Source organism: Martes martes, assembly GCF_963455335.1.
Source record: "Martes martes genome assembly, contig: SUPER_18_unloc_1, whole genome shotgun sequence".
In the NCBI taxonomy this organism is placed as follows: Eukaryota; Metazoa; Chordata; class Mammalia; order Carnivora; family Mustelidae; genus Martes; species Martes martes.
In genome coordinates this window covers 399193-412742 of record NW_027666704.1, presented here as the reverse complement: position 1 = coordinate 412742, position 13550 = coordinate 399193, and the positions used below count along the sequence as shown (strand labels likewise).

Genomic DNA, 13550 nt, shown 5'->3' with positions numbered 1-13550 from the left:
CACTCATACACCTATCAAGGCTGGCAACAGTATTGTTCTTATGGTCCAGAGTATTCCAGCCCACATTTTATCATCCAACTGACATGTACCCTAAAGCTAAAAGTATAGAGAAACATACCCATATACCCCGCAACCAGATCCAGTAGTTGTTAACGTTTTCCCATCTTGACTTCACACGCATAATTCCTTCCCAATCCTTCGTTCACCTTCCTCCTTGACTGGACATGTACGCCTTCCCCATCATATGTACATTATATATGCCCACATATGCACATTCATTATTATTCACTTTTAATACTTCCACAGGAAGTTCCCTAAGAATAAGGAAAGTCTCCTATACAACCATGATACCACGATCCACCCTTAAGCAAAAGGGCAGACACATTCAGTAAATCCTGTAATAGATAGTTTGTGTTCACATTTCCACTGATTGTCCCAAGAATATCATTGTTTGTTTATAGTATGATACCATTTATATAAAATATAAAGCTTCTGTATTGCTTAGGGATGAGTTCAGATTTTGAGTAGTTACCACTCAGTGACCCACTGGGGAAGGAAGGAGATGTGATCAGAGAAAGGGTACATGGGAGTTTTCTCTATTAGTGTATTTCTTAAGGGGAGGAATATGTGGGTATTGTCTGTATTACTCTTTATAGCCTTTACTGCATTTGAATTTTGCTGTGCCTTTTTTTTTTTTTTAAGAGCCTCAAGGACATTTGAGCTATAATGGTGAATGACCAAGAAATGGGGCTGTTTTAATGGGGGGGGGGAGTTAAAGTTCTCAGAGACATTTAAAGATGAAAATATTGTCCATTCACCTATGCTCTTTACTGTCTTTACAGTGTTGTATCCATCCTTCCTATCCTGGATCTTACTGTGTCTATAAACATAGTTAACATTTGTATCATCTTAAAAAAAAAAAATTAAACCTCCAATCTCTTGAGGATATTATAGAATTTCTCTGCTCCTCCTCCTTACAGAATAGTCTATGTTTTGCAGTCTTTAATACATGACTTCAGCCCTCTGTCATCTGGCTCCTGCTCAGTTGACGAAAATAGGTCTTACTAAGGTCACTGGTCTTCTGAATGTCAAATCCAGGCTTAGTGATTTTCTGTTGTAGCTGTGGTAAAAAAACAGCCTTTTCCATTTTCATGTTAATAGACACCTACATTTTTTTTCTTATTGGATCACTTCCTCTTCCTTAAAGGTCTTTCATTCTTGTTCTTTTCTTTGACCTGTTTTCAGATTTTATTCCCTCCCATCACTTTGCTTCACCTCTCTCCCCAGGTTTAGGTTCGTGCCTTCTGGATGTCTTCGGCTGATGTCCGGCCCCTCAAACGCCACACATCCAAAATTGAGCTCCTCATCTTGCCACACACCAGTGCCATTTCCTGAGCTCTCTTTGCTCAGAAGGTTGACACACCTAGTCACCACCCATCTAGAAATCTTAAAATCATGTTTGAGTGGCTGGCCATCTCCATGTCTCACAGGCCCCCGGTTTCTCATGACCTGCTGATTTCAACTCCAGAATGTCTCTCAGCTCTTCTCGCTTGTGTGCACAGCCATCACCACACACCCATCTGGTCTAGAGCAGCAGCCCCTAGATTGTCTTTTATGACCGTCTCCCCACCACCCTCACTTCATCGGTCATGATCCATGCATTGCATTTGGTTGGTAGTATTGCTTTTGTCGTGTTTAATCTAGAACAGAGGATGGCTTACAGCCCATTTCAGTCCAGTTTTATTGGAAGACTGCCACGCCCCCTCTTTTACATGTTGTCTTCGGCCGCTTTCAGGCGACAATGGCAGCGGTTGCCACAGAGACCATCTGGCTGGCAAAGCTGAAAATATTCACTAATTGGGCCTTTACAGAAAAAGTTTGCCAGCCCCTGGACTTAGAGGCCAGAATAACTGAAAGAAACATTTTGACCTTTGTCACTGAGTGCTATTTGAAATTGTGCACGTCAGGTTCTCTCATGTTCCCAAGTGATACTATGTCATACTTCCCAGAAATACTCTAAAACCAGAGTACATTTACTTCTGAAGACTTCGCCATTCTGGTGAGAATGAAAAGTCGTTAAGGCAGAAGGAACATGTTTATTTTGTTTGTTACCTGCTATATATTTAATAAAAATAAATGGATCTTCCTGGACCTAAATTCTTCCTGAGCAGATTATACTGTTTCTTTACAAATCACTTGAATGCTTGCCAGTCTTTGCTCTTTACCCACATATCCCCTTTGATCTTTGTGAATAGGCACTATGAAATGCACTATTCTTTCTGAGGTGTGGTGCTACAGCTGCCCCCAGTTCTTCTTAGATAATTTTGTGTGAGAATGGAGCTGATGGATTTCCAGTGTTCTTTGGTAAGGCACAGTCTTCCAACTCTTTATTTGCCTACATCAGTGCAATGTGTAAACATTTGTATTTTGTACCATGCTCAGTAAAACCCAACTGCCCCCTTTCCTCCCACCAGCTCGGGGCTTCACAGTCTTACTGATCCCTGGAAAAACTTAACAGGATTGTTAATTATGTTCCTCTGTGTTTATCCTCTGGATCATTTGTGATGATGGGTTTTGGCTTCCTGTCTGTAAGGGAAACACCAAAATTTTTACTTCTCCCAGTTCTGAAAGAATCTCTCTCTCTCTCTGAAGCATTTTAGTTGTGATTGCTGAGGAGTCCTCTTCTTTTCACAGCTTTGGATCTCCCCCCACCTCTGTGTGAGCTACACATTTTTCATAACCAAAAGATTCTTGGTAGACACAGTTTTTGGTATAGCCTTTTAATTTTTGTTTTTTTTTTGAAAGTATCAAGTAATTTTTAGATTAAAAATAGAAGTTTTGAAGGGGCGGGGGGTGGAAGGTTGGGGGAACCAGGTGGTGGGTATTAGGGCACGGATTGCATGGAGCACTGGGTGTGGTGCAAAAACAATGAATACTGTTACGCTGAAAAGAAATAAAAAATTAAAAAGAAAAAAGAAAAAAATTTTTAAATGGCATGTTAATAGAAACACACACACACACACACACACACACACACAAAAGGAGGTTATGTGATGTGATGAGCACTGGGTGTTATACACAACTGATGAATTATTGAATTCTACATCTGAAACTAATGATGTATTATATGCTGGCTAATTGAATTCAAATTAAAAAAAGAAAAATGAAAAAAAAAATAGAATTTTAGCTAATAAATGCTGATGGTGTCTCTCATTTTCCCAACATATGTAGGAATCTATAGCAAAAGACAAATTTAGACCATTCCCATTCCCTCCAAACCAGGTCATGACCAGATTCTGAAAGAAATTTTTACTAACTTTAAAGGTGATAGAGTTTGGTTTGCAAAACGGATGCTGCTCTTTGCTGGGGTTTTTTTTCTTTGTTACCTTGCTTGCTTCTGATGTATTCTGACATAAAATCACTTCACAGTTTGGGTAAGTAGTCAAATCTTTGTCATTTCTTTTGTGGTGTATTTCCTTTCATGCATAAAAAATTCTCATTCACTGCTAACTTCATAGTTTCGTCTTTTAACACATTAATTAGATCAAATTATTTTTGATAAATTGTCTGATTCTAAGAAATCTCTTTGAAGTATCAAATACTCCTTTTCTCCTACTGATGTAAAATACTAAAATTTGACAAACACCTGGGTCTGTCCCTGCCTTCCTGGTGCGGTTGAGCTGAAGCTTAGCTGCTTGGGCAGTGCGGCACTGGTCAGCTGTCACCTGACACCTGACGCTGCAGCTCCCCCCGCCCCCATCCCACTACTGAGATTCTCTCTCATTCTCTCATGTTTTATGTGAATTTTTAAATCACTTTAACCAAGTTAGAGTCTTGTTAGCAGTTTCTTATAATTGAATTAAACTTTAAGAAAGAATATTATTCTATCTTCCTATTCAGAGACAAGTTTCTGTACTTAATCAAGTTGTCTTCTGTGGCCTGCAATAAAACTTAATCCTATACGACTTTAGGTATTTCTGTTAGCTTTATTCCAGGTTGCTTTCTAGTTTTTGTGGCTGTTAGAGTTAGGATCTTTTCTCCGTTATGTTTTCTCATCGACTCCTTCTGGTATACAGGAAAACTATTGCATTTTACATGTGAATCTATTTTGTTTCTTTTCCACTATCCTTACCTTTTTTCTGGGTCCTCTTTCATCAGCTAGTACTTCCAGCACAAGCCTGAGTGCTAGTGTTGAGGACAAGTACACTGCCTTTTCCCTGTTGGTAAGAGAACGCTTCTGCTGTTTCACTGTTAAATTCTGGGTCTTTCCTTTTGTGTGCAGCCTAGGTTGTTTTGTCTGACATTCCCAATCACAATTTCTTACTCATGCTGGGTGGATGTGGCAAGAAACACTGGTGCGTGTGAGAAAACAAAAAGTGGCAACAGGTACCTTTACTCACATCTTTGAGGTGATGATGATGGTGATGGTGGCTTGATTGTTAGATCTGGAGAAATGTGGATGGATTTGGGACTTGGTGGTGTATACAGTAAGTGAGCATATGACCATATACAGTTAGTGAGCAAGAATAAATCTTAGGTTTTAGGAAACTTGCTGAGATGAAGAAAACCATAAAGAAACAGGATTTTCCCCCCCATTTGAGAAGAGACATCTGTGGGGGAATAATCCAGGAGTTAGCATTCAACAGGTTTGAGATCCTTAAGTAGAGATTTAAAGTAAGCAAGTTGTATGATTTCTAAATTTGTTCTTCATGAGATAGACATGGTGGAGTGAAAAATGTGCTTTGGAGACAGGACTGAAAAAATCATGAGAGTCGTCAATATATATTAATTAGTGATAGTAACAGCCCTCGCTTATTAAGTACCTAATTAGAATCAGATATTCAAAGCCAAAGCATTTTTAATTATTAACCACTTAGTTTTCCAGCAGTTGTTTGAGACAGGTGCTCTTATTATTATCACTTTACAGACGAGGAAACTAAGGAACAGAAAGATTGAAGATCTTGTCTGTGATCACATAAGGAAACAGCAGAGCAGCCTTTAAATGCAAGCAGTCAGGCTGCAGAGTTTTGCTCTTAATCATTATACCATAAACTGCCCCTTGTGGAGCCCTTCTTTGAAGCTGGCACTGAATTAAATACTTCACATAGGATAGTACAGTTAACAGCTGAGTAAAGAGGTACTGTTTGTAGCCCTGTTCTGCAGATTTGGGCACACAACTGCTGCCTCGAGCCCAAACTTGAATCACGGTGTCTGTGAGAGTTCCAGCCATGTTCTCAGCCACCTTGCTTTATTACCCATTGCTGAAGTCTGCCTTCCTCCTGTGATTTTCTGTAACTTAACCTCTGGGCCTTGATTTCCCCATCTACAAAGTGAAGGGTGTATCTGTGCTCTAGGGTTGTTCCAAGGAGTCAGTGACAGAAATGCTCAGAAAACATGTGATCCATGATCCGTGCTGAATGATGTTGCTGGTGGTGCAGGTGCTGGCGTATTGGTTTGTTTTTACCCTGTGAGACAGACTGTTAGGCATCCTGTGTTTCGTGAGAAAAACCTTCTCACACAGGCATTGAAAGATGACAAACTTCATTTGGCAGCCTGAAACAGTGATTCCCAAACAGGGAGTGGAGATCAGAGTCTCTTACGGAACTTTAAGATTCATGTATTTGGTGAATTATGTATACACTTTTGGTCTCTCTCTAGTCCTTTTTTCTGCTATTCTTTCTAGCTCATAGTGTTTTGCTGCTTGACAGTTGTGCTTTGAGAGAAAACGTTGCTAGATGAACCTGATTTTCCGTATTAGCAGTATACCGGTAGTGAGTTATATTTGTTGTCTAGGCCTGTAATCCCTGGCGGTTGGTTCCTTAGGTCTGGGATGTGACTTGAACATATGTGTTATTTAAAATCACTATGTGGGATTCTGAGTACTGCTCTAGTCAGGAACTACAATGTAAGCAACTCCCTAAAGACAGTTTAAATGCAGACATCCTATGCAGTTTAATATCTCTGAAGAACTTTTAACTACCAGATCCTTAAACCGAATGAGAGAAATGAATCTGGGGAAGTGTTAGAAGCATGAGAACTGCCTGCCCCCTATCTGCAGGAAAACAACTAGATGATAATATATAGCGGTGAGCCCAAGATTATAGGATTCTCTGACTCTCATTAATGGTGTTTAGTTTCAGCACTTGATTTTTTAATCATCATAATTCTGCGATCTTTAAAACATGGCTATGAAGGTAAATTAAGAATTTTTAGGAAGGAGAATGCAGCTAAAAAAAATTTGTACTTGCGTTGCAGTATTTCAGGTTGAATAAAAACACTAATGAAAAGGAAATAAAATGGAAGAGGCTTTGTAGTTTTTATAAACTTGTTCTAATACTCAAAACAGTTGGCGTGAAAAAGCTCCTCTAAGAATGGCAAGACAGGAAGGGATTTCTGATATATTGCTAATCCATGTAGTCACGTTCAACCTGTTCATTTGTCCTCACCCGTGTCCTTCCCAGCCCCTTCTTTCCCATGTCAGGCCTCTAGGCTTGGGTTGCTTCATTATCCTAATACGTTACTACCACCTAGTTCTTGCTCATACCAAAATTCTTTCACTTGCTGATAAATACCAGTTTGTTCATTCAGCAGGTATGTGTTGAGAGGGACTCTTACGTTCCAGGTACTGCCCTAGGCTCATAGGATAGCAGCAGTGAACAAAACAGCAAAATACCCTGCCCGTGTGGAATTAATGATTGGAAAAGAAAAGTTGGTAGCTGGGATATAAGTAGTGCCCTTGTAACCATACGGCCAAGTTAATGTCGAGGAACCACATACATTCATAACATATTTATCATCTTTTCAAATACTTCATAAACTTTTGTACTTCTCCTTTATTCTAGATATAAACCACAATATTTCAGGATCCCATTATGAAAATTCGCAACGGGGACCTGGGTCTTCTCCGAGTGACTCTAGCACAAATTGTAAGAATGCTGTTGTAAACGACTCCCTTGAAAAAGAAGCATGGCCCTCAGTCCCTGGCAGTGATCCAGAGTTGGCTTCAGAATGTATGGATGCTGATTCTGCCTCCAGTTCTGAATCAGAGAGAAACATCACTATCATGGCTTCAGGGAGCACCGGCGGTGAAAAAGATGGCCTTCGGAATAGCACTGGACTTGGTTCCCAAAACAAGTTTGTGGTTGGTAGCAGCAGCAATAATGTGGGCCATGGAAGTAGTACTGGGCCATGGGGTTTTTCCCATGGAGCCATAATAAGCACATGTCAGGTCTCTGTGGATGCTCCTGAAAGCAAATCAGAAAGTAGCAACAATAGAATGAATGCTTGGGGCACTGTAAGTTCTTCATCAAATGGAGGGTTAAATCCAAGCACTTTGAATTCAGCTAGCAACCATGGTGCCTGGCCAGTATTAGACAACAACGGACTTGCCCTCAAAGGGCCTGTAGGGAGCAGTAGTTCTGGCATCAATATTCAGTGCAGTACCATAGGCCAGATGCCTAACAATCAGAGTATTAACTCTAAAGTGGGTGGTTCTTCCACCCATGGTACCTGGGGAAGCCTTCAGGAAACTTGTGAATCTGAAGTAAGTGGTACACAGAAGGTTTCATTCAGTGGTCAACCTCAGAATATTACCACTGAGATGACTGGACCAAATAACACTACTAACTTTATGACCTCTAGTTTACCAAACTCCGGTTCAGTACAGAATAATGAACTGCCTAGTAATACAGGGGCCTGGCGTGTGAGCACAATGAATCATCCTCAGATACAGGCTCCGTCGGTTATGAATGGCACTTCCCTTTCTCACCTTAGCAATGGAGAGCCAAAAAGCGGAGGCTCTTACGGTACTACGTGGGGTGCCTATGGTTCTAATTACTCTGGAGACAAATGTTCAAGCCCTAACGGCCAAGCTAATGGTGACACTGTGAATGCAACTCTAATGCAGCCTGGCATAAATGGGCCTATGGGCACTAACTTTCAAGTGAACACAAATAAAGGAGGAGGCGTGTGGGAGTCTGGGGCAGCGAATTCCCAGAGTGCGTCGTGGGGAAGTGGAAATGGCGCAAATTCTGGAGGAAGTCGACGAGGATGGGGAACTCCCGCACAAAACACTGGCACTAATATACCCAGCGTGGAGTGGAGCAAACTGCCTAGCAATCAGCATTCCAATGACAGTGCAAATGGCAACGGTAAGAAGTTTACAAACGGATGGAAATCTACTGAGGAAGAGGATCAGGGTTCTGCCACATCTCAGACAAATGAGCAGAACAGTGTGTGGGCCAAAACAGGAGGTACAGTGGAGAGTGAAGGTAGTACAGAAAGCACTGGACGCCTCGAGGAGAAAGCAACTGGGGAAAATCAGAGTAGAGATAGGAGAAAAATTGATCAGCACACATTACTCCAAAGCATCGTAAACAGAACTGACTTGGATCCACGTGTCCTCTCCAACTCTGGTTGGGGACAGACTCCTATTAAGCAGAATACTGCCTGGGATACAGAAACATCACCTAGAGGGGAAAGAAAGACTGACAATGGGACAGAGGCCTGGGGAAGCTCTGCAACACAGACTTTTAACTCAGGGGCATGTATAGATAAGACTAGCCCTACTAGTAATGATACCTCATCTGTATCGGGGTGGGGAGATCCCAAACCTGCTCTGAGGTGGGGAGATTCCAAAGGCTCAAGCTGCCAGGGGGGATGGGAAGATGACTCTGCTGCTACAGGAATGGTCAAGAGCAATCAGTGGGGGAACAGCAAAGAAGAGAAGTCTGCATGGAATGATTCGCAAAAGAGCAAACAGGGATGGGGTGATGGACAAAAATCAAACCAAGGGTGGTCCGTTTCTGCTGGTGAAAACTGGGGGGAAACTTCAAGGAGTAACCATTGGGGTGAGGCTAATAAGAAATCTAGCTCAGGAGGTAGTGACAGTGACAGGTCTGTTTCTGGTTGGAACGAACTTGGTAAAACTAGTTCCTTTACTTGGGGAAATAACATAAATCCAAATAATTCATCAGGATGGGATGAATCTTCTAAACCTAATCCTTCCCAGGGATGGGGAGATCCTCCAAAGTCTAATCAGTCCCTAGGTTGGGGAGATTCGTCAAAGCCAGTCAGTTCTCCAGACTGGAACAAGCAACAAGACATTGTCGGGTCTTGGGGAATCCCACCAGCTACAGGCAAACCTCCTGGTACCGGCTGGCTGGGAGGACCTATACCAGCCCCAACAAAAGAAGAAGAGCCCACAGGCTGGGAGGAACCATCCCCAGAATCCATACGTCGCAAAATGGAGATTGACGACGGAACTTCGGCTTGGGGAGATCCGAGCAAATACAACTACAAAAATGTGAACATGTGGAACAAAAACGTCCCAAATGGCAGCAGCCGCTCAGACCAGCAAGCACAGGTACACCAGTTGCTGCCATCTGCAAGTGCCATCTCAAACAAAGAGGCAGGCAGTGGCTCCGGTAAGTTTTCGTGTAATGGAGTCTGACGGTGTTAGAAGATAGTTCACACTATTGTAAGCCTCATTTCAATGTACTGTTGCTACATTTGATTTGTTTAACAGAGTATTTGAATATGCACACAAAGAGCTTTCCCCCTCTAATCTAGGAGAAACTTCTGGGGAAGGAAAAAATAGATGGGGCATTTAACAGCAGGGATCAGAGCTGTCAGAGCTGTGCCTGTGGTCCCTGTTGGTTGTGAGTCTCCCTTCTCTGCTAGGAAGACTTCCGAAGGCAGAGTCTAGAAAGTGGTGTCAGGTGGGAGTGCCCTACACTTTCTAGTTCTTCTGAGTCAAGCCATTACTTTTTGGTTTTGTTATTTGATTACAGTGTCCTCAGAAATAAAATAAGCATCCAGATACAATACTCTCTAAATACCAGGTGCTGTGTTTGGCCTTAGAAGGGATTTATTTAAGTAGGCATGAAATCCAAGTCTAACTGTTGGTTAGACAGCGTGTATGTTTGTGTACTTAAAACTTTTGATAATACCTTTCTGGCCTATTCCCACATATTCCCACTCTCATAACCAGGAGCTAATTCCTATCTGCAGATTATCTTGACAATGGCATTTTCATTAAGTGTCATTGGAACGCATTGTATTTGTTAATGATGTTTTATTGAGTAATAATCAGTCCCTTCAGAGGTAGTGATAGGAGTGTTTTCATGAGCTAACCTTTCAGCATCCAGTTTTTTCCCCCCCAAGTATAGTTTATTGTATTAATTTAGATTTAATTCTTAGAAGAAACAGGTATGCATCTAAGGGAAATGCTGTTTTGGTTCTGTTGAACAATGTTTATGGCTTTGCTTTGCACAACCTGATACCTCAGAATTTTTAAGGAGGATTGTCCAACACCTATAAAAATAAGATGCCTAGGTATGATAGTCTTGTAGATATTTATTTATGCCCCAGAACAGTGATGTTGAAAGGTTGCACTTAACAGCAAAAATTGAGTACACACACTTAACCCAGCTTGATTACCTGCTTGGATTCAGTAGGTTTGGCTCAGAATGGCTTGACTTTTCCAGAAATTAAATTCATCTTCAAAGGAGGATGACTTGCTCTTATTAAGGTCATTCAAAACAATCTGGTCTATACCCAGAGGGCAATTATGAAAGAAGAGATGGGGAAAAAAAAATTCACATCGTGTAGTTAAATTATGATAATGGGAAATGATTTGTCATCTTTGCATAAAACAGATTTTTTTTTTTTTTTGCCCATCACAGCATCATTATTTGATCTGTGAATGTGAATGTGAATGTGAATCTTTTGTTCCCTAAGTATTCCTTATTGCCCCTTATTCCACTGCACCACCCTACCATGTGCTGATGACTTCTTTTCCCATACTTTCTAAAGGCTGGGGTGAGCCCTGGGGGGAGCCTTCTACTCCAGCCACAACTGTGGATAATGGTACTTCAGCATGGGGTAAACCCATAGACAGTGGTCCCAGCTGGGGGGAGCCCATTGCTGCGTCATCCAGCACATCCACGTGGGGCTCCAGCTCTGTTGGTCCTCAAGCATTAAGCAAATCTGGTAAGTTATTGATAATTCCCGGTAGCTATTTTGTCGCAGTGGTGGTCTCTCATTGTCTATAATTAAATAATCAGATAGTTTTTATATCATTGATAAATGTACCTGTGTCTCGTTATATTGGATGATTCACTGTTTGCCTCTTTGAATTTATAACTTGGTTTGCTCTTTTAGCTTTCTGAATTTCCTTATCTTGCCTTAGAACTATGTTAATTGATAAGGATTTGCATGTACTTCACTAAATCTAAGTTATATTTTATCAAATAAGATTACCTAGTCAACCAACTTTCATGTTATCCAACATGAGAGACTGGATATATAATCATGTGAATACATATCCAAACTGTCTGGCTCAGGTTCCAGATTACTCCCAGAGTATTACAGAGAAAGTGAACAAAGTTCAGGAGGGTCCTGATGCGACATTCGGTTGAACACTGTCACTGTCCCTTAAGTTGTGTGTGGCGTACTCCATAGGAATTCCAAGGCTGAGTGTAGAGCTGAGATACTTTTCTGCTTATGACTTGTAATACTCTGTGGCCATTGTCTTTGAAAATATCTATCAAAATGAATTCTTTGAAATTTCCTCTATCCTCTTTGCCCTGTGTGTTGCCATCCAGATTGTTAAATGAGTATGAACAAGAAGGCCACCATTGTTCACGTTAGGAGTCTTCGGTTTGTAAAAAGCGAGGGAGATGGTTCACTGCCTTTTTTTTTTTTTTTTTTTTAAAGTAGGCTCCACACCCAGCGTGGAGCCGGTGCAGGGATTGAACTCATGACCCTAAGATCAAGAACTGAGTTAAGATCAAGGGTGGGACACTTAAGTGACCAAGCCAAGCCACCCAGGCACCCCTGAAATTTTTAATTCAAAAAAACTTAAAAAAAAATTTTTTTTTTTCTTTCTTAGGCACGCCTGGCCAGTTCAGTTGGTAGACCACATGACTCTTGATCTCAGGGTCATGGATTTGGGGCCCTTGTTGAGTGTAGAGATTACTTTAAACAAAAAACCTTGTTTAGTGGAACCTTCAACTCAGTATAAAACATGCATCCTACCATGTAGATTTGGGAAGGGAAATAAAAGTGGTTTTTGGTGTCTTTTTTTTTTTTTTAAATTCCCCAGCTCCCTTAATGAGTGCTCATCGTCCAGAAAGAATTGTTTGATTAAAGCATGTTTTTCTTTATATCACAAATCCACAATCAGGGCCAAAATCTATGCAAGATGGCTGGTGTGGTGATGATATGCCATTGCCTGGAAATCGCCCCACTGGCTGGGAAGAGGAAGAGGATGTAGAGATTGGAATGTGGAATAGTAATTCATCTCAAGAGCTTAACTCATCTTTAAATTGGCCACCATATACAAAGAAAATGTCATCGAAGGTAAACATTTCAAGGGCAAAGCTCTTGAAACTTTAAATTCCACAGGTAGTTTACCCTCAGAAAATTAATGTTCTTCCTGCCCATTTTTGGCAATCAGTACAGTGTAGGCAGTCCCCAACTTAGGTATAGCCTCTTATATGGGCAGCCACCTAGGAAACGGAAGACTGCAGGAACTTCCTTTCTCCCCACTGCTACAGCTTGGGATTTCTCTTCTCCTCCCCTTCCACCAGTGCTGCCTGGGACAACCCCTCAATCCAGGGTGGTGCCTGCAGTGGTGGGGGTGAAGAGAAGGGCAGATCTCCATGTTGACTCTTTCCGTCGCACTGCCAGTTCATCTCCCATTCCACCTCACCTGCAGTTCTGACCTCCCCTTTATCCAGAATCACCATCTTTTTCATCCCCCATCCGTAGCCCTCCCCCTCCCCCGGAAGGTCCTGTGACAAAAATCCCTAGGAATGAGCAGAGTTTGATTTTTCTCTGATATGTGGACAGATCTTATTCCCAGATCTGCTGGTGCATCAGAGCCCTATGGCGTTCTTTACAAGTACGGCTTCCTGTACCCCAGGCCTCCTATAGTTCTGGAAATCGGGCCCCAGATGTCTCTGATGCAGAGCCAGAGCTGAGAAGCACTGACGTAGAACACTGGTTCTTAACACATGCTGTTGGATGCTGGTGTCAGATTCTTTTGGGGACCATTTTCAGAATATGTGCCCAGAACCCCAGGTGGTTCTCCCTACCCCACCCTATTTGAGAACCGGTCTCCCCCCTCTCCCCCCACCCCCTGACCTTAGAGGTCAAATATCCAATAGTTCCACTAGTTGCCCACCAGGGTCCCTCCCTTTTAATCCTGGGATTCTCAGTCTAGGACCTGCCATTTTCATTTAAAAATAAGTTTCATGTGGCTGAATTTGCCTATTGCCTCTCCATATAGCTTTTGAAGTGCTTTCCCATATTTTACATAAGCCATTTGATCCTCATGACCTTCCGAGGTAGAATACCGATGAGGAATTTGAGACCAGAAAGGGTGGTGACTTGCCCAAAGATGCATAACTAGTAAGTGACAGAGCAAGGACTTAAGTTTAGGTCTTCCGATTCCAAACCCTGTATTCTTCCCACTGGACCATGCTGTTTTGTGACTTTGTCTTTCCTTACAGGGTCTGAGTGGCAAAAAAAGGAGAAGGGAAAGG

General features: G+C 41.8%; 1 protein-coding gene across 3 annotated transcripts in view; it reads left to right on the top strand.

Annotated features, from left to right (window-relative positions):
* The window catches only part of TNRC6A (trinucleotide repeat containing adaptor 6A), a 104771-nt gene that overhangs the window by 58172 nt on the left and 33049 nt on the right, over nt 1-13550 (top strand). For all 3 annotated transcript variants that reach the window (XM_080831704.1, XM_080831706.1, XM_080831705.1), the window contains 4 exons: nt 6843-9425; nt 10816-10992; nt 12188-12363; nt 13518-13550. In XM_080831704.1, coding sequence (XP_080687830.1) covers nt 6843-9425; nt 10816-10992; nt 12188-12363; nt 13518-13550 — 2969 coding nt within the window. The remainder of the gene's footprint in view (nt 1-6842; nt 9426-10815; nt 10993-12187; nt 12364-13517) is intronic.